This window comes from Sminthopsis crassicaudata, chromosome 3 (genome assembly GCF_048593235.1).
Source record: "Sminthopsis crassicaudata isolate SCR6 chromosome 3, ASM4859323v1, whole genome shotgun sequence".
In the NCBI taxonomy this organism is placed as follows: domain Eukaryota; kingdom Metazoa; phylum Chordata; class Mammalia; order Dasyuromorphia; family Dasyuridae; genus Sminthopsis; species Sminthopsis crassicaudata.
In genome coordinates this window covers 638,043,905-638,062,651 of record NC_133619.1, presented here as the reverse complement: position 1 = coordinate 638,062,651, position 18,747 = coordinate 638,043,905, and the positions used below count along the sequence as shown (strand labels likewise).

General features: G+C 42.9%; 1 protein-coding gene across 2 annotated transcripts; it reads left to right on the top strand.

Annotated features, from left to right (window-relative positions):
• Positions 1–3,756: 3,756 nt before the first annotated feature.
• LOC141564413 (cytochrome P450 2A13-like) lies at positions 3,757–15,987 on the top strand. 2 transcript variants are annotated; one of them, XM_074306875.1, is made up of 9 exons: positions 3,757–3,999; positions 5,808–5,970; positions 8,002–8,151; positions 10,641–10,801; positions 11,071–11,247; positions 12,237–12,378; positions 12,679–12,866; positions 13,476–13,617; positions 15,197–15,987. In XM_074306875.1, exons 1-9 carry the CDS (start codon positions 3,820–3,822, stop codon positions 15,379–15,381), a joined length of 1,488 nt encoding a protein of 495 aa, XP_074162976.1. In that variant the 5' UTR covers positions 3,757–3,819; the 3' UTR covers positions 15,382–15,987. The 2 variants fall into 2 exon arrangements, with proteins under 2 accessions (XP_074162976.1, XP_074162975.1); XM_074306874.1 differs by having other exon boundaries at positions 3,758–3,999; positions 13,476–13,680; positions 15,158–15,987.
• The last annotated feature ends 2,760 nt before the right edge of the window (positions 15,988–18,747 follow it).

Here is an 18,747-nt window from a genome sequence, read left to right as displayed (position 1 = left end):
ATTTGTGCATTAAACTCAGCCTCTGCTGAGTAGCAGTGCTCAAAACAGTCCTGCTGCCCTAAGAGGGGCACCCCAAATCTGTCAAGGGCTGCAAAAGAGGGAAAAAGTGGGGCCTGGATAACTCCACCTGTCCCCTCTCTCTGGAACAGGAGCTGCTAGTAGGAGACAGATTTCTGAGCAAATTATGCAGTTAGACCAAGACAGGCCACCCCAAACTATTAGAGACCTGATATCAAAATGCTGAAATAGTAATTAAGGTACTGGAGTAACAGGAGGGAAGAAACAGATCAGAGAGACTGCCAGTCCCAGGACAGGTGTCCAATTTCTGGTAGTTTCTAAAGAATAATCTCAAAGACTGAATAATGGATTTCAAAGTTAAAACAACTCAGCAAACCTCCTGGTTTTGACATGTTGTCCTCTACAGGATAAGCCTGTAGCCCCCAATCAGAATCCCACAGCATTATATCTTCCCCTTCAGTGGCTGCCTTCATTAAACCTTCCTCTAAAGCTGTGCAGGAAGTGGGGGGGGGAGGGAATGTGGTGGCTTTTTCTATGCTCAATAGGAAAACCAGCTGGTCTTGGCAAAGCAATCTCCTGTCTGTTCTTCAGCTCAGCCTGTGGCCAGAGCTCTTGCTTTCCTCTCTGGTCTAACAAGTCTTTCTCTGTCCTCTACTTCAGCTTTTTGCTGGAGCTATCTCACTTCTTGTTCTAATTGCTGTAATCTAGCCTTTGCTTTGTCTCCTGATTCTGCTTGAAGGCTAAATTCCTGCATCTTTCCTGAATCTGTTCTGTTTAATCCCCTCACTCATCTTCTCTTACTGAGCTGTACTTAAGGGGTGCTGGGAGGTAATTTTCTTCATTGCTTGATCACTTTAGGGCACATGTCCTGGTAAGCCTTCTAATGAGGGATAAATGCTCTTTGACATTGGGGAGCACTCCTGCTTTTTCTTTTCTTCGGGTGTGTTTTTTGTTAAAGAATCACCTTTTCTAGTTTCCAACTCATAAGTTTGCTCTGTATTTACAACTTTACTCTTGGGTTTGGTCACAGTTTGATGCATAATATATCTTTACTTTCTCTTCTGGACAAGGAACTGTTATGCCTTCTCAAATATTAATTTTTAAAATAATTAATAATTAATATTTCAAGGCCTAGAGATTTATTGTGAAGTTTTCACGTCTAGGCGCCATATGCTAAATGCTATTATCATATTTAGCTATTGCTAACTGATCCTAATTCCCAGGACTATCAGAGAAATTTCTGATAAATATTAATATCAATCTTATCTCTTCCTGAGGGCTTCAGAAATCCTCTGGCTGCTTTCTCACATGGATGCAAGTTGAGCATAACAGAGCACTTGAGAGTTTTAGCAGACAACCTTAGACTTTATTCACTAGTTTACACCTCACCCTCTGATCTCTTGCACTCCCTTAGTATCTCTCCTCAAGGCCAAGCTCCACATGAAAAAGGTGGGAAAGAGGTCAAGTCCTACCTCCTCTGAGCTTATATCAGGTCCATGAGGTCAAAGGCACAAGCCAATCTGTGTTAGAGATAGGTTCCCCTCCCTACTGATCACGTCTGGGGGCCTCCAGGCCATTGGCCTGCTTTACATCCCAACTGTGCTTGCCTGACCTCTCTAATGGACCCTTACAGGCATTGGGAAATCAGCTTTTGCTATGCATGAAGAGAAAGACTGAATTCCTTAGTGGCAAAGTGTGACAGAAAAGTAAAAAGTTCCTAGTAGACATATCCTAAAAGAGAAGTATAAAGTCTTGTTAAGGAAATAGTTGAGACAGATAAAGAGAGGGTAACGCTGAAAGAGAATGTCATTTCAGAGAGCAGAAGTTGCTGCTATGCCAGAAAGAGAGAGAGTTCCCTTGGCATGACATGTTATGTCCTCTGCAAGGACTGAGTTTAAAATTAGCTCTTTTTATAATAAAAGCCTTGGCTAGAAGCTGGGGTTTGCTCTTGATGGGGGCTGGGTTCAGCTTGAGCTGGAATTTGAATAGAAATTAGTATCTCTAGGTTTGATCTTTAATTCAATGGGAAGCTTAATCAGTACTGAGAGGTATCAACAGGGGTGGGGCTCATCTCTCAGGATAACAGAATGAAGCTGTTTGTCTTGTTTTCCTGGGAGGGGGTGGTCTTTTACAGAGATCAGGATTCAAGGACAATCTGTCCTTCAAGGAGTTTTAGAGAGTTTTGGGATCTTCCCTCATCATAATGAAGTAAGTTATCTCATACAAAAGGGACATGAAAGAGCTTTTACAATGAATGGGATGATGGGGGAATTGGTTGGGAGTACTTAAACTTTACTCTCAGGAGAACTTGTTCAAAGTAGGAGTAACATACACATTCAGTTATACAAATAAATTGGTACAAAGTGAAATGAGCAGAACCAGGAGAGCAATGTACATAGTAAGAGCAATATTGTGTAATGATTATCTGTGAATGACTTGGCTATTTTTAGCAATATAATTCAAAACAGTTCCCAAGGACTCATAATGAAAAAATCTATCCATTTCCAGAGAAAGAACTGATGGCATCTGAATCATACTATTTTCATATTATTTTTAATTTTTTCCCTTTAGGTCTGCGTCTTCATTCCCAACATCACTAATATAGAAATGTATTTTGCATGATTGCACAAATCGCCAATGTCAGGTATATTGTAACATAGCTTGATCCCAATAAAGTAATATCATTTTAGTCTTCAAGAATAAAGAACAACAACAAACTAATCAACCACAACCAACAACAAACCAATACAAGAGTGAACTGGTAAACATTTAAGGGGGAAGGACATAGCAAGGCTGTTTGTGCACACATGCTTTTAAGTTTATTTACATTATTAAAAAAAAATTTAAGTCCAGATTATAGACAAAAGAATTTCAGCTTTAATTTGTAGTAATGACTGATTTTTGAGATAAAAAAAACACTCAAACCAAAAATCTAATCATGGTTTTTGGAATCCCTTAGAGTTCATTCCAGTATCTTCCTCCCCACATCCACCATTACCAAAAATAGATTTAGAGAAGATTGTTCTGATTCCCCAGGTTTCTCTCCAAGCATGAGTTCTGCTAAGCTGTGACCCTAGAGAGTTAAGACCTGGAGGGGAAAGAGAACAGAGGCACAGCTGGTAAACAAAAATAGATGGATTGTTATGTTTTTTAGGGAATTGCAGGGAGGGGTGGGTTAGGCAAGAGTTGGAAACTGATTGGGTTTGGCAATTATTTTTGCCTGGGTTGACCCAGGTCCTAATGGCTCTCATTCTCCTCCCCCTCCAGGTCATAACTCTTCCAGATCAGAGGAACCCAAAATATTAAGGTCTAATAATTGCCCCCTCTAAAAGTCCCTAATTAGATCAGACAATAAATGGTTCACATATGGGGGGATTGGGTTAGAAAGTTGTTTATCTCATGTGTGGGTCAGTTCTTGGTTTATTGTGAACACTGTGTTTAAAGAAACACTTGACTAACAAGAGAAGAGGTACAGAATCCCATGCTCCACAGGTGCAGAGAATATCCCACTGAAGGGGTTCTTAGGGTTCATCTGATAATACAGTTCTCTCCTCACACAAAGGAGAAATGGATGGCCCACAGGGACAGAAGGATTTGTAAGGTCCTGGAAAGTAAGTGATCTATTCTTGGCTTTCACTTTGGGTTCAGATCCAGAATGTTGCATAAAAGAACTGGGTCAGTGCCAGGTAATAAGCTCCACCCCCAGGCCCAAGGATAATAGGCAGGGACAAGCCTATCTGGATCCCAGTCCTAGCTTAGCACCTATCCTGACCAGACAGTGAGGCTTCTGCCACTTCCACCATGCTGGCCTCTGGGCTGCTCCTGGGGGCCCTGTTGTTTTGCCTCTCAGCCTTGGTGGTGCTTTCTGTATGGAGACAGAGAAAGGTCCGCAGCAGCCTTCCTCCTGGACCCACCCCCCTACCTTTCATTGGCAACTACCTGCAGTTGAACACGGAAAAGATGTATGACTCTCTCATGAAGGTACTGAGGCTGGGGACTGGGGACAAGAGGGGACAATATGGAGAAACTGAGGCAAAGAAAGAGATTGAGACAGACCCAGAGAGAGGCACAAAGAAAGACCTAGAGACAAAGACACTCAAAATTAAATCAATGAAGTTACAGTAACAGGAAGAGCCACAGGGAAAGTAACAGTTACAGAACCAGAGAGTACATGGAAACACCCAAAGAAAGATACACAGAAGCAGAGAGAGAAACAGTCAGTCAGAAAAAAAGACAGCCAAAAGGGCAGTAGCAGAGACAAAACTAGCAGAAAAGAAAAAGCAGAGACAGAGATGAAAACATATAAGAGAAACAGAGAGAAAGAGAGAGAGAGAAAAAGAGAGAGAGAGAGAGAGAGAGAGAGAGAGAGAGAGAGAGAGAGAGAGAGAGAGAGAGAGACATAGAGAGACAGAGAGACAGAGAGAGACAGAGACAGAGAGGGAGAGAGAGAGACAGAGAGGGAGAGACACAGAGAGACAGAGAGAGACACAGAGAGACAGAAAGACAGAGACAGAGAGGGAGAGAGAGAGAGAGATTCAGAGATGTAGAGTGAAACAAAGACAAGCAACAAAGATACAGACAGACAGAGATATCTCTCTCATGTTTATAAGCAAGTTACAGGGTGGCTGACTCTGGGAGGGTCAGAGAGAAGGAGATATGGAGGAAGACAGAGAAATGGACACAGAAAAAATCTGCTTCTCACTACTGAATGAAAAGTCCTTTCCTCTCTCTAGTCCTCAGTTTCCCTCTTTGCAACATGGCCGAGTTGGGTTCGATGGTCTCTAAAGTCTAAGTTTTATGACCTTATGGGAAAGAGGCTCAAAGAAAAGCAGAGACTCTTTTGGGCACAGCTGGGTTGTAAGAGAGGGATTCAGAAAAATGGCGGAGAAAAGGCCAGGAGAGTGGGAACATGAGTCCGGGAACCTGAGAGAGGGGACCCAAGGAGATTGGGAGATGGAGAGATGAGAGGCTAGACAGATCTCTTGGCAGAAACTGGGCACTAGAAGTGCAGCCTCAGATGTGCTCTCTGCCCTGGACATGGGTTCATTAGTTTCTTGGGACTGCAGAATTGTTTAGGGAAGCTCAGTGGAGCTGAGGGGCCTGGAATAGATAAGTCCCATTAGCTTGTGAGCTTTTGGAGGGCACAGACTTTCTTTGCCTTTCTTTCTTTCCAGTCTTAGCACAGTGCTTGGCACACAAGTAGTTGTCTCATAAGTGCTTCTTATTTTACTTTTCACAGAAGAAAAAAAGATTTACAGAAGGGAAAACAGCAATTTTGTTATTACCTTCTTCAACTCAGGATGATGGGTTTCTAGATGTAGAATTAAAAAGAACCTGACAGGCCATTGAGGCCATATTTCTCATTTTTACAGATGAAGAAACTGAGGCAGGGATGAAGTCACCCAAAACCTAGTAATTGTCTGAGGAAGGATTAGAACCTAGGTCTCCCAACTCCTAGACTAGGACTCCTTGTCCTGTACAATATGCCACCTCTCAAAAAATGGATATGTAGATACATACTCTATGTATCTTACACAGCACACAAATATTTTAAAATAAACAAACTGTTTATACCAAGGATTCACAGTCCTATCCTGACCTTGTTCTTTGGGTGCTGAAATCTTTGTGCTTTATTACTGAAGCCTATGTAACACTTAGAAATATTTTTGAAGGCTTGTGAGAGATGATGGAGATGTTATCTTTTAGGGGAAAAGATGTTACCTTTTAGGAGGAGATCATGGGGCTCAGAGGCAAAACACTGGTTATTCTACTTCTTCATACCTTCCCAGATTGGGCAAAAATATGGACCCGTGTTTACAGTGCATCTGGGACATAGGACCGTTGTGGTCCTGACGGGGTATGAGGCCGTGAAGGAGGCCCTGGTCGATCAAGCAGAGGAGTTCTCTGGTCGGGGGGAGCAGGCCACCTTCAACTGGCTCTTTAAGGGATTCGGTGAGTAGTTGGGGAGGACATCTCCCATACATACACACCCTTCTCCCCAGGTCAAAGTCACCTTGTTTAGGCTGCCTGCCAATGTTCCTCCCTGAACTGACATCTTTGACCCTGGCCCTGAATGCCCCCTTCAAATATCTGTTCTTCTTTATTTTTCTCCTTCTCTCTCCCAATCTTTCTCCCTGGTTTTTTATCTTTCTCTACTACTTTATTTCTTCATCTTTCTTAGTCTTTCACTATCTCTCCATACCTTTGTCTTTTATTGTCCTTTTTTCTTACCATATTTTTTCCATCTGTCTTCTGTTTCCTCTCCACACTTCTTTTTCCTTTTTCACTTTTCTCCACCTTTTATCTCTGTTTCACCATTTCCCCTTGGCTCCCCATTGCTCTCGCGCAACTCCCCATTTTTCTCTCTTTGCTTCTCTATCTCTCCATTTCTCTCTTTCTCTCCTTGTCTAACCACTTCTCCAGATGGCTTCACTTGCCTGTTTTTCTGTTTCCCTCCCTATCTCCTCAGTTCTTCCACATATCTCCTTAGTTATCTTTCTATCTCCCTATCAATTCTCATTTCTCTTCCTTTCATTGTGTTTCCACATATCTCAGCCTTCTCTATCTCTCTGTCATTTTCTCCATATTTGTCTATCTCTCCATGTGTCTTTTTCTCTTTATTTGCCCAGTTCTTCCGTATCTCTCTTTGTGTCTCCTCTCAATTTCTTGATGTTTCTTTATGTTCTCATCTTTCTGTCTTCCCACTTCTTTATCCATGTCTCTATCTCTTCTCTGTCTCTTCCCACTCTTTATTTTTTTAATTTATTTTATTTGAAAAAGATTAAGAAAAAAGAAAAATGGAAAAGGACTACAAAACACCGTGAGAAAAAAAAGAGAACATTATCTTGTGCCCAACAGAACATCAGAGAAAATTCAAAATGTAAACCACAAATTACCAGATCAAGAAAGTGCATGTATATTTGTGTGTGTATTAGTAGAAGAAATTATATTCATAAGTGTCCATTTTTAAATTTACTTTCTTATAAATTGCTTTTTTGTTCTCTGCTGCTTATGTTTTTTACTTTATGCTTTTTCCCCCTTTCATCTCCCCCACTACCACACACATGTAGATATATACATATATCTACACACACACATTTCCCTAAGTATATATCTTTCCTATCACTGCTGACTCTGCTCCTAATTTGTCTTGCTATTACTTCCCATACTCTTTGCTTCCCAGTCTACCCATCCCTACCCCCTTATTTTTTTATGAATTATGAATGGTGCTATATCCTTCATGATATATATGTAGTATTACCTATTTAACCCATTTCTATTGGGAGCAGATTTTCAGAACAATGAGCCCTGCGTCCCCCTGTAATGCATTTGTGTCTATTCTTCCTCTGCACCTCATTTGTATAACATAATTATTATTTTTACCTTCACTGTATCTCAATATTTCTTTTGAGCTGCCCTGTTGCTGTCTATCTTAAACATATGGTATTCATTTCCCATGTAAAAAACATAAACAATTTGTCCATATTGAGTGCTTTGAAATTGATCTTTGATATTGACTCATTAAATTTTCAATAAACTTCAGATGTGGATGATGGGAAGTCCTGAAAATCTGCAAGTTTGTTGAATGTCCATTTTTTCTCATTCAATACTATAGATAATTTTGCTGGATATATTTTTGGCCACAGGCCTAGTTCTTTTGATTTTTGGTAGATTTGATTCCAGGACCTGCAGTCTTTTATTGTGGCTTCCCCCCTCTTCTATCTTTCTTTCTCTCCATCTCTCTGTAACCCTAACCCTATCTCCTCCCCTCCCCTATCCTTCCATTTCTTTCTCCCTACATCATTCCCCTTATGCCCTGACTTCTCTTCCTCTCTCTCTCTTTGTTCCTCTCTGTCTCTATACCTTTTCTCATCTTCTCTCTCTCCCCTTGTCTCTGGACATACATTTCTGATTCCATACCTGTGGTCCTGCAGAAAACCCAGTTTTCCCTGAGTTCCTTCCTTTCTTCTTGCCAATGATCAGGTGTGGTCTTCAGTGATGGAGAGAGGGCCCGGCAGCTCCGGCGATTCTCCATCACCACCCTCAGGGACTTTGGCATGGGCAAGAGGGGCATTGAGGAGCGCATCCAAGAAGAGGCTGGCTTCCTCATTGAGGCTTTGCGAGGCACAAAAGGTGAGTGGGCCCAAGAATATTCCAGAGCCTTGGGCCAGGTCAGCATCAACTACATTGTTATTGTTCTGTTGTTTCAAACATATCTGACCCCTCAAGACTCCATATTGGAGGTATTCCTGGCAAAGATACTAGGTTTACCACTTCCTTTTCCAGCTCATTTTATAGATGAGGAAACTGAGGCAATCTTGGTTAAATGATTTGTACAGGGACTCACAGACTAGTGAGTGAGGCCAGAATTCAATCCTTGGAGATGAGTCTTCGTCATTCCAAGTCCAGTGCTCTATACACTGCACCACCTGGCTTCCATCAGCTATATAGTTTCCCCCAACATTGGCTGCTGTCATGTCTGACTCTCAAGGACCTGCCCTTGTGTCCTGTGACTTACATCTGCCTGGTATCTCACACTTGTCTTGCTATTACTTAACCTCCCCCACCCACGGACCCTCCCTTGTCTTCTTCCCACACCCTTTGCTTCCCAGTCCACCCATCTCTATACCCTTATTCCTTTATAGATTATGGAGGGTGCTGTATCCTTCATGACAGATAAGAACTGTTACCTATTTAACCCATTTCTCTTGGGAGTAGGTTTTCAGAACAGTGAACCTCTCTATATCCTCTATATCCTGGCCTGGTGGAAAGTCCAGAATATCCATATTCAAGCTTCTCAAACATTTTCTTTGTAATTTTGAATAAGTGACCTCCTTGTTCTGGGTTTTGGTTTCCCTTTCTACAAAATGAGAAAGTTTGACTACATGGTGGCTCTAGATCCCTGTCTAAATCTATGATTGTATAATTCTTGGTGTCTGGATTCAGAGACTGACCCTTCCTGTGATCCAGAAGACTCAGATTAGAGCTTTAACTTTGCCCTTCACTCACTGTGTGACCTTAAACAAGTATCTTTCTCACCCTGACTTTGAGTTTATTCTTCCCTCTAAAAAGAGAAAGGTTGGATTTTTACAAATAAAGATAATGGAAACTTCATATGTAACACATTAAGGCTTCTAAAGTACTTGCTATTTTCTCCTTTGATTTTCACAAGAACCCTAAAGAAACAGGCCCTTTTATTACCCCTGTTTTAAAGATGAGAAAACTGAGGCAGAGGTGGAGTACCTTGTCCGTGGTTACATAACAAGTCAGTGTCTGAGGTCAGATTTGGACTCAGGCCTTCAGGACTTCAGTTGATAGCCAGGTGGTGCAGTGGATACAGCACTGGACTTGATACCAGAAGGCTCAGCTTCATGAGTTCAAATCTGCCTCAATCACTTACTGTGTTCTAGGCAAGGTACTTAACCCTATTTGCCTCCATTTCATTATCAGGAAAATGACTGGGAGAAGGAACTGGCAAATGGGTATCTCTGCCAAGAAAATTCCAAAAGGGATCACAAAGTCAGACAGAAATAACTGAACAGACTTCAGATCCATGCTCTATCACAAGGCTGTTCTACATTCTACATAGGCGGGCTATCTTTTTAATAGGTTTTGGACTAGTTGGCCTCAAAGGTCCCTTCCAGGAGACACACTAGATAAAGGGAGGCAGCCTGATGTCAAGGAAAGAGCACTTGGGCATGGATCGCAGCTCTATCACTTGTTACCTGAGCCAGTCAGTTCCCCTCTCCAGGGGTCACTTTCATTTAATTCCAGGTCTCCAGGCAACCATTAAGTCCAAGTGGAGGTTGATGAGAAAGATAGAGAGAGAGAGACACAGAGTCATAGAGACAGAGAGACACAAAGAGACAGATTGACAGATAAAAACAGAGATACAGAGACAAGAGAAACAGAGAGACAGAGACAGAGAGACACACAGAGACAGATAGAAATAGATACAGAGAGATACAGATAAAAGAGAAACAGAGAGACAGACAGAGACATGGAGACAGAGAGGGGGAGGGAGGGAGGGAGAGAAGGAAAAGGAGGAAAAGGAAGAAGAGAGGTGGTAACTGTGTTGTAGCATCTAATCTTCCTGTTTCATGACATCTGAAGATGGGGATGATGATATCCTTTGGAAGAAAATGTGAGTGCCAAAAACTCAGTCTCTGTCTCTATCTCTTTCCTTCCCTCTCTCCCTTCTTCTCTCTCTCCATCCTTCCCTACTCCCTCTCTGTCTTTCTTTGTGTCTCTGTCACTATCTCTCTGCCTTTCTGTGTCTCTCTATCTCCATTTCTGTGTCTCTGTGTCTCTGTGTCTGTCTCTCTGCCTCTGTCTCTCTCTGTCTCTCTCTCCCTGCTCTACTTTCCCCCTCCCTCCTTTCTCCTTCTATATCTCTATCCACTATCTCTATGGATCCCCTCCCCATAAATTCATATCATCACTTCTCTTTTTCAACTTTATCTCTGTCTCTCTCAAAAACCACCTCTATCTCTCTGTGGGCCTCTGGTTTTTTTCCCCTCTGCTTCCTCTTTGCCTCCTTGACTTCTCTGCCTTTATTCTCTTTCATCTTTCTACCTCTGTGCTTCCTTATCTCTGTCTCTGTCGACCTGGCTGGGCTACAGGGGAAGCCATCGATCCCACCTTCTTCCTGAGCCGCACAGTCTCCAACGTCATCAGCTCCATCGTCTTTGGTGATCGATTTGAATATGAGGACAAACAGTTCCTGTCGCTGTTGCGTATGATGTTGGGGAGCTTCCAGTTCACAGCCACATCCATGGGACAGGTGACCCCCAAGAACCTCTCTCCCCCAGCTCTATCTCTCCTCTCCTACTCCTCAGTTATCATTTCTGTCTTCTATCTCCTGTACCATATTCCTCATTCAGACCCCCTGTTCCCAGACTGGCACTATACCCTATCTTGACCACCCATTCTCCATTATGTCCCCCGTTCCCTATTCTATACTTTTATTTTTCATGATTATTACTCCCCACACCCCTCAGTCACCCTCCCCAAGGCCCTGTTCTCCATGTCTTATCTTGTGCACTCCTCCAGCTTTATGAGATGTTCTATGGGGTGATGAAGCATCTGCCAGGACCTCAGCAGCAAGCATTCAAGGACCTGAAAGGACTGGAGGACTTCATCACTGAGAAGGTCCGGCAGAACCAGGCCACCCTGGACCCTAATGCCCCCCGGAACTTCATTGACTCCTTCCTGATCAAGATGCAGGAGGTACTGCCCCAGTAGCCGATGAAAATGGAGCAGACGGGCTGAGGATGTTATGCATCTCTGAGGGAACCCCCAAATATTGGAAAGTAGACTTCACTAGCAGAAATTAGATGGCCACTCTCAGATTTCCAGAGGCAAGACTCACAGGTCACTGTGGCGGTGGCAGGAGGCAGGTTCACACACAACCAGAATCAGGCAGCCACCAGAGCGGGGATTCAGATAGACTTTGGCACTTGTGGTCATTGCCAATGTGGAGGCCATGTGGCAAGGAGAGATTGAGACAGAATGGCAAATGAAGAAAGTGAGATAGAGAGGGGCCACGAATAACAGAAAGAGGCCCAGAAAGGTGGAGGCAGATGCAGAAACAGGCTCTGGACGACAAGAATGACAAGTTTCCCATTCTCCTTTCCACCTGCCCCTTTAGATAGTCACAGGCTGGTTCAGGGGCTGGGAGTGACAGGAACCTTATCTTCTTGTCCCAATAGCTTTGTCTAACTTTCTGCATAAGATCTTGGGGAAATTTTTTTTTCCTCTCTGAGAATGGACCACCACTTGTCAGGAGCCAAAGGTGGGGCTTCTTTGGCTACTGGGCTCTCTCCAGCTCTGCCTTCTGGGTATTCTACAGTGGCTACAGCTGCAGGGTCAGGAGTTAGGCGGACCTGGGTTCTGATCTCATCTCTCACACTCACTGGTCACTATTATGAGCAGACTCCAACAAAAACTTCATTAGAGTGTTGGATTTGACAGTTTCTGAAGTGTTCCTCAGCACTAAATTTAGTTTCATCAGGAATTCTGAGGAGAATAGAAATGGTTTTGGGTCCCTTTGAATCAAGTATCATTTATGGATTCCCTCCCCCCCCCTTTCATCCCTATACATTCTTGGGATTCAAGTAATTTGAGCTGACATGAGGGCAAGAGGAGACCTTTAGAGCTTGCAGGTGAAGCTAGGTGGGGGTAGGACCAGCTGAGCCCTGTCCACCTTCTCCTCCCAGGAAAAGAAAAATCCCAACACCGAATTCTTCATGAGGAACCTGACCATGACCACCCTCAACCTGTTTTTTGCTGGCACAGAGACTGTTAGCACAACCCTTCGCTATGGCTTCCTTCTGCTAATGAAGCATCCAGAAGTGGAAGGTAAGTTCCCTTTCTCTAGTACCTTCAGAGTCTTTTGGTGCCCTGGGAGATGCCCAGAACATCTTATACACACACACACACACACACACACACACACACACACACACACACACACACTCATACACACACACACACATTCACACAAACACACTCACTCATTGTGTATTCCCTTCATTCCTCAAACCAGCCCCCTCTCACTGAAGGCTATGTCCATCCTCTCCACTCCATCTGCTCCCTGAGCACTTCCCCAGCATCTCTTTGACGCCCTGCATCCTGTTTTCTCACCCTCACCAACCACAGCCAAAATCCACGAGGAAATCGATCGGGTGATTGGCAGGAACCGCTCGCCCAAGTTCGAGGACAAAGCCAAGATGCCCTACACAGAGGCCGTCATCCATGAGATCCAAAGGTTTGGCGATATGATCCCCATGGGTCTGGCCCGGAGAGTCACAAAGGACACCAAATTCCGGGGCTACTTTCTTCCCAAGGTAGGAGTCTCTCATTCTCACCTCCCCCAATTCCATATCTCCTTCCTTTTACTCCTCCATCTTTGGATAGAGGTCCAAATACATCTCTATCTTCCTGATTCTTGAGAGTTTCTCCATTCTCCTTCATTAGGTGTCTCTACATCTTGTCTCATGTCCCCTGGAACATCCTCCATCTGTGTTCCTCCTATTCTCAGTTGTTCCTATGCTTCTGGGAACATTTTGGTATTCCTATTCAATTTCATCAGTGTTTGCTCAGTTCGGTGTTTAGGGGTATCACTGATTATTTGTAAGGTAAATAGGATAGAATTAAATGTAATTTTTGGAATAAAAATTATATAGTTTGCAATGAATTAACCCATTATATATTTATGATTATATTGCTTTTAGTTGATAGATGTATGCTATATCAATTCATAGTTTGTTATTTAGGCATGAATTTATCTGTGATGGAAATAGAATGAAACTTGCTGCATCATATCTCCTTCCCCCCACACATACACCCTAAATGCTCTAAGAACTTTTCTTCCTCTATCTTTCTTCTGTCTCCCCTCCGTCTGCCCTCCGTCATCTCTCATTTCTTTTGTTCTCCTCTCTCACCTCCAATTCTAGGGCACAGAAGTTTATCCCATGCTGGGCTCAGTATTGAAGGACCGCAATTTCTTTGCCTACCCTGAAGCCTTCAACCCCCAGCATTTCCTGGATGAAAAGGGCCAGTTCAAGAAGAGTGATGCCTTTGTCCCCTTCTCCATTGGTGAGCAGGAAGTTCTTTTCTTGTCCTTTCTAGGAACCCCTCTCTTATCCCTGGTCCCAACCAGTGTGACTTGAGCCTGGTGAACCCTTCCTTTTCTTCAGTCCACTTTCAATTCATCCTGCTTAATTTATTAATTTCACTTGACCAAACTTCTTAAGAGTGAGTAGACCTAGGATATACTACAAAATATTTAATTTGTATGGGAATGCCTGCCATCTAGGGGAGGGGGTGGAGGGAAGGAGGGGAAAAATTTGGAACAGAAGGGAGTACAACGGATAATGTTGTTAAAAAGAATTACCTATGAATATGTGCTGTCAAAGAAAACGTTATAATTATAAAAATTAATAAAAATTTTTTTTTTAAAAAATGTGTAGATAGGTGGGTGGGATAATTCCAGAGAGACTGTGATTGTGGGGCTTACCTTCTATTGGAGAGGACAAAATTTGTGTAGATAGGTAATTACAAACATGCACATACTGAGAATCAGAACAGGCTTGCTGTAGGAGGTGGCACTAGAGCTTACTTTGAAAAAAGTTAAGGAGCCTAAAAACAGGGATGAGGAGGGAGGGCATTCCAGGTAAAGGGCTTCTTAGAAGAAAGGTGAATGATCAATTTAGAGAACAACAAATAGGCTAGTTTGTGTAGCATGTAGAAATCCAGATGGGGAATTCTGTGAGATTGGGAGGGATGAGATCATGGAAATAGGAAGGAGGAGGACCACCTATTTGGTAGACCAAAGAAAAGGGAGAAGATAATATAGATAGCTTTTGAGGATGACTTTCATATTCTCTTCAAAGGAGGTAAAGGACCCTGCTGAGAAGGAAATGTAGGAAGGTTGAGGATAAGTAGCAATTCTATGTTGCAGTGTCCCTTCTACCTCTGATGTCCTATGTTCTAGACACCCATACCCAGAGAGTCTCAATGGGATATTAACCTAGAACATCAAAATTTAGCAGATATTAAAAGTACTTGTAGTTCTTCATCAGCTTTAAAAAACAAAAACCAACAAAAAAGAGCAAATAATTAGCAAGATGATAAAGGAGAAGTTTCCAGAATCTGTATTTGCTACAGATGAGTGCCTCATAGAGGAAGTTTTTTGGCACAAGACTCAAATGTGTTTTGTGTTTCTTCTCTTTTTCTAAGTTCTCTCCCAGTGTTGACATTCTCTATCCTAAGAATCCTCTTAGCTATGATTTTTCTGTGTTTTAAGGTCCCTTCCTAGTCTGGCACTTTTTCCCCCTAAAAGATTATAGGCTAAAAGCTAGAAGTAATCTTAAGGGGCCATAGAGTCTCATTTTTCAGGCAGAGAGAGGGAAATTTACTTACCCAAAGTCACACAGTCAGTATCTAATTAACTATCAGCCACATCCCCACTGTGACTTCTTGTTTTCTCCCAGCTCTGACATTCTCTCTTCTAAGGAAGGGTTTCATCCTAGTTTCCTCCTTGTTTCTCTTAGTTTCCTGCCTTGTCCTGAGAGGTTCTGGGATTGACATTGTCTGCTACAGTTAGACCCAACTGTGACAGTCTCTGTCCTGAGAGTCTTTCCCACCCTGACTACCTCTGATTCTCACTCCTCAGGCAAACGCTACTGTTTTGGTGAAGGCTTGGCCAGAATGGAGCTCTTCCTCTTCCTCACCACCATCCTGCAGAACTTTCGCTTCCAGTCTCCAATCCCCAAAGAAGCCATCGACATCTCCCCCAAGGTGGTGGGCTTTGCCACCATCCCCCGCACATATACCATTTCCTTCCTGCCCCGGGAATGAGGCTGAGCCAAAGCTGCCACAGCAGAAGCAAAAGGAGCCTGTGGGACTCCTTAATGGGGGGGGGGGGGAGCAGAGGATATATTAATAAAGTCTGAGCCTCCCAGGCAGCTCTCTCTGCTATTCTGTTTGGCTTCTGGAAGCTGGAACACTAAGAAGTCATTGAATATAATCCCTTCATGTTGACTGTGAAAGTGGCTTGTTACAGAACTAAAAAAAAAAAAAAGTACTCAAATTCAGGGACTTAAGTGAAAAGTTGAGATTAGACATCCCCTAACTTACAAAAGAGAGGGTTGTGTTTGGTTTTGTTTTTTGCCTTGAATCAGACCACCTACTTGTGGCCAGTTCTACCTTAGTCTCTGTCTCTCTGTCTCTTTCTGTCTGCCAAAGGGTGTGGACTCAGAAGTCAGGAGGAGGCAGCAGACCTGGGTATCTAATAAGCCACTGCTTTTTTGTGAGGCAGAGTCTGGTAATGGGCACATGCTTACTTGTGAGATAAGACTACAATTTAAACTCTTGGAAATCTTTTAACTGTACTGCTCTTCTTTAAAATAATAGGGGGTTGGTTCCTCAATCTTACCAAAAAATAAACAAAGATACTGAACTTTCCCTCCTAGTTTCCCCACTCTTTATGGGAAGGGTGGAAGGAGTCAGAGGGGGTGCGCTCAGTGCTGCGCACACAGCTTACCAGCCCCTGAGGTGTTGGGACTATTCTGGGATAAAAGGGAAACAGGGTCGGACCTCAAACCCTACCAGGGAGCATGATGCCAGGGACCAGTTCAGCCCGTGTGGTGTTCACTGTGGTGGTGAGAAGGCAGTTCCTCCTGCTTAAATTCAGGACAGATACTGGGGTCTTCCTCGGACAGTTTTCTACAGGCCTAAGTCTGGGAGACATTTGTATTAAAAGAAAAGCACAGCTGAATGGGAAAAAAAAAAAAAAAAAACATTAAGTCCTCTCTTTGCTTTGAAAGAGGCTAACCTTGGTGGGCTTGGTGTTTCATAGCCACCTTTTTTCTGAAGGCAGAAGTATGCAAAGGAAACTCCTTTCAAGGTGGGTGTAGGGAGATCAGCTAATCTATTCAGTATTCAAATTGTGAGGTGGAGGTGTTTTTTTTTCCAAGGCAAGTGTGTCTCTGCATTAAGAGGCGATTAACTGGTCCCAAGCACCCCAATTCTATAGCTTTTCATTCTCTTTGGGCATCCGCAAGAGAGAGAGATATGACAAAAACTTTAATTTTTGTCAGTTTGCAGAAGTATTTTCAATGACGTCTCAATAGAAATACCCAGCTAAGTGTAGTAGCTTTAAAAGTGTCCAATCAGGTCCTAGGAAATTGGGCTGTTCACCTCGATATAGAAAGGGTGGGGGGTTTTGAAAAACAAAACCAAACCTGGTGAACAGTAAGACTGAAATAGACTGGGGCAAAAGTGCTGAGAGCTGGAGTGAGTCTTCTGGAGAGAGATGACATAATCAGGGGGAGGCATCTCAGACATGGAAAAGGCATTTTGATAAGACATTCTGATATTCTAAACATAAGTTCTTTTACACTTATCAGGTATTCTTATAAGGAGGCCCAGGAGGTTTTGTGGAATTGAAAAGCAGGGAAACTGAGGCAGGGCTGAGTAAGGATAATTAGGGAAACTGAGTCAGGACAATAAGCCAAATAAACCAGTCTAAAATTAGAAAAATGCAAGGACTTATGGCAAGGACCAGTTTCTCCCTGATAACCCCAGAATTATTAGCATCAAATGGCATTCCTTATTTAGGGTGACACACAGGCCTCCCTGTTCAAGTACTCTGCTGTTGGGGAGCATTTCAGGAGAGATGGACAGTCTGAGGTCTGTGGTCATTTTTGCATTAAACTCAGCCTCTGCTGAGTAGCAGTGCTCAAGGCAGTCCTGCTGCCCTAAGAGGGGCACCCCAAATCTGTCAAGGGCTCCAAAAGAGGGGAAAAGTGGGGCTTGGAGTAGCTCTACCTGTCCACTCTCTCTGGAACAGGAGCTGCTAGTAGGAGGCAGATTTCTGAGCAAATTATGCAGTTAGACCAAGACAGGCCACCCCAAACTATTAGAGTCCTGATATCAAAATGCTGAAATAGTAATTAAGGAACTGGGGTAACAGGAGGGAAGAAACAGATCAGAGAGACTGCCAGTCCCAAGAAAGGTGTCCAATTTCTGGTAGTTTCTAAAGAATAATCTCAAAGACTGAATAATGGATTTCAAAGTTAAAACATAACTCAGCAAATCATAGTCCAGTAAATTTTAAGCAAACAGCAAAATAATTTCCAATTCAATCTGAATTAATGAAATAAGGGGTAGAGCAGAAGTGTCTAAGAAAAATACACCAGTTTCCCAATTTCCTGACCAATTTCAATCAGTTTCCTTCCTCCTTTTTTTTTTTACAGAAAACAAGTTATCAGATAAATCAAAATTCATATACATAACACACTAGTAAATTTCCTAAAACCCGTCAAACATACAGCAATAGTTAAACAGTTTTAACAAATCCCAGTTTTAATAAGTCTTAAAAATAATTCAATGAACTCAAAGGCAGATCTATCTTGAAATCTTTTGCTGAAGCCAAGTCTCTGAAACTGGAGGCTGGAACCCACTAGTGAATGTGGAGGAATTCCATGTACCCCCCTTCTCCCCTTTCCCAAGAGGCAAGGGGGAATGGAAGGAAACTAACCTTCTCCCCAGGCTAACTAGGTGCTAGCAGAGAGCAGTGGGTGAGTTGAAGACAAAAGATCCTACCCCACCCAACCTTTAGTGGGTTGGGCGTGGGGGCATTGGAGCTTTTAGAAAATTCAGACCCTAATTGGAGATATATGACTCCTGAAAAATTGGGGGTTGGGTGAGTAGAGAGAGAGATTGGAATTCTATTCGGAGTTCAGGTGTTGTGATTGAGCTATTTTTCTCAAGCTCAGTGTTTGTCTCTGCATTAAGAGGCAACTTAAAAGAGAATCTTTTCATATTCTATAGCCCCTGGGCTCCTTGAACTGCAATGCCAGAGAAACTGAGGCAGGATAGAGAACAGTATGGAGAAACTGAGGCAGTAAAAGAGAACTGTGGCACAACAGAGCAAGGGAGAATTTGTTAGGGACCAAATAGAGAACAGAGAAAAAGTCTAGAGAGAGACAACACAGGAATCCCCACAAGGTAATTCTGCAAGCTAGCGAAAAGGCAACTGGAAAGGCTTTTTTCCATAAGAGGCACCAAATTGAAAGTAGTTAAGGAGTTTTCAAATAGTTTCCATCTTTCCCAATTCATTTACTGCTGCAGTTCAGGGAATAAGAGGAAAGAGACAGAAGCCATGTTTGCTCTCTTAACAATTAATTTAATTTGCCTTAATTTGGAATTTTATTCCCCAGC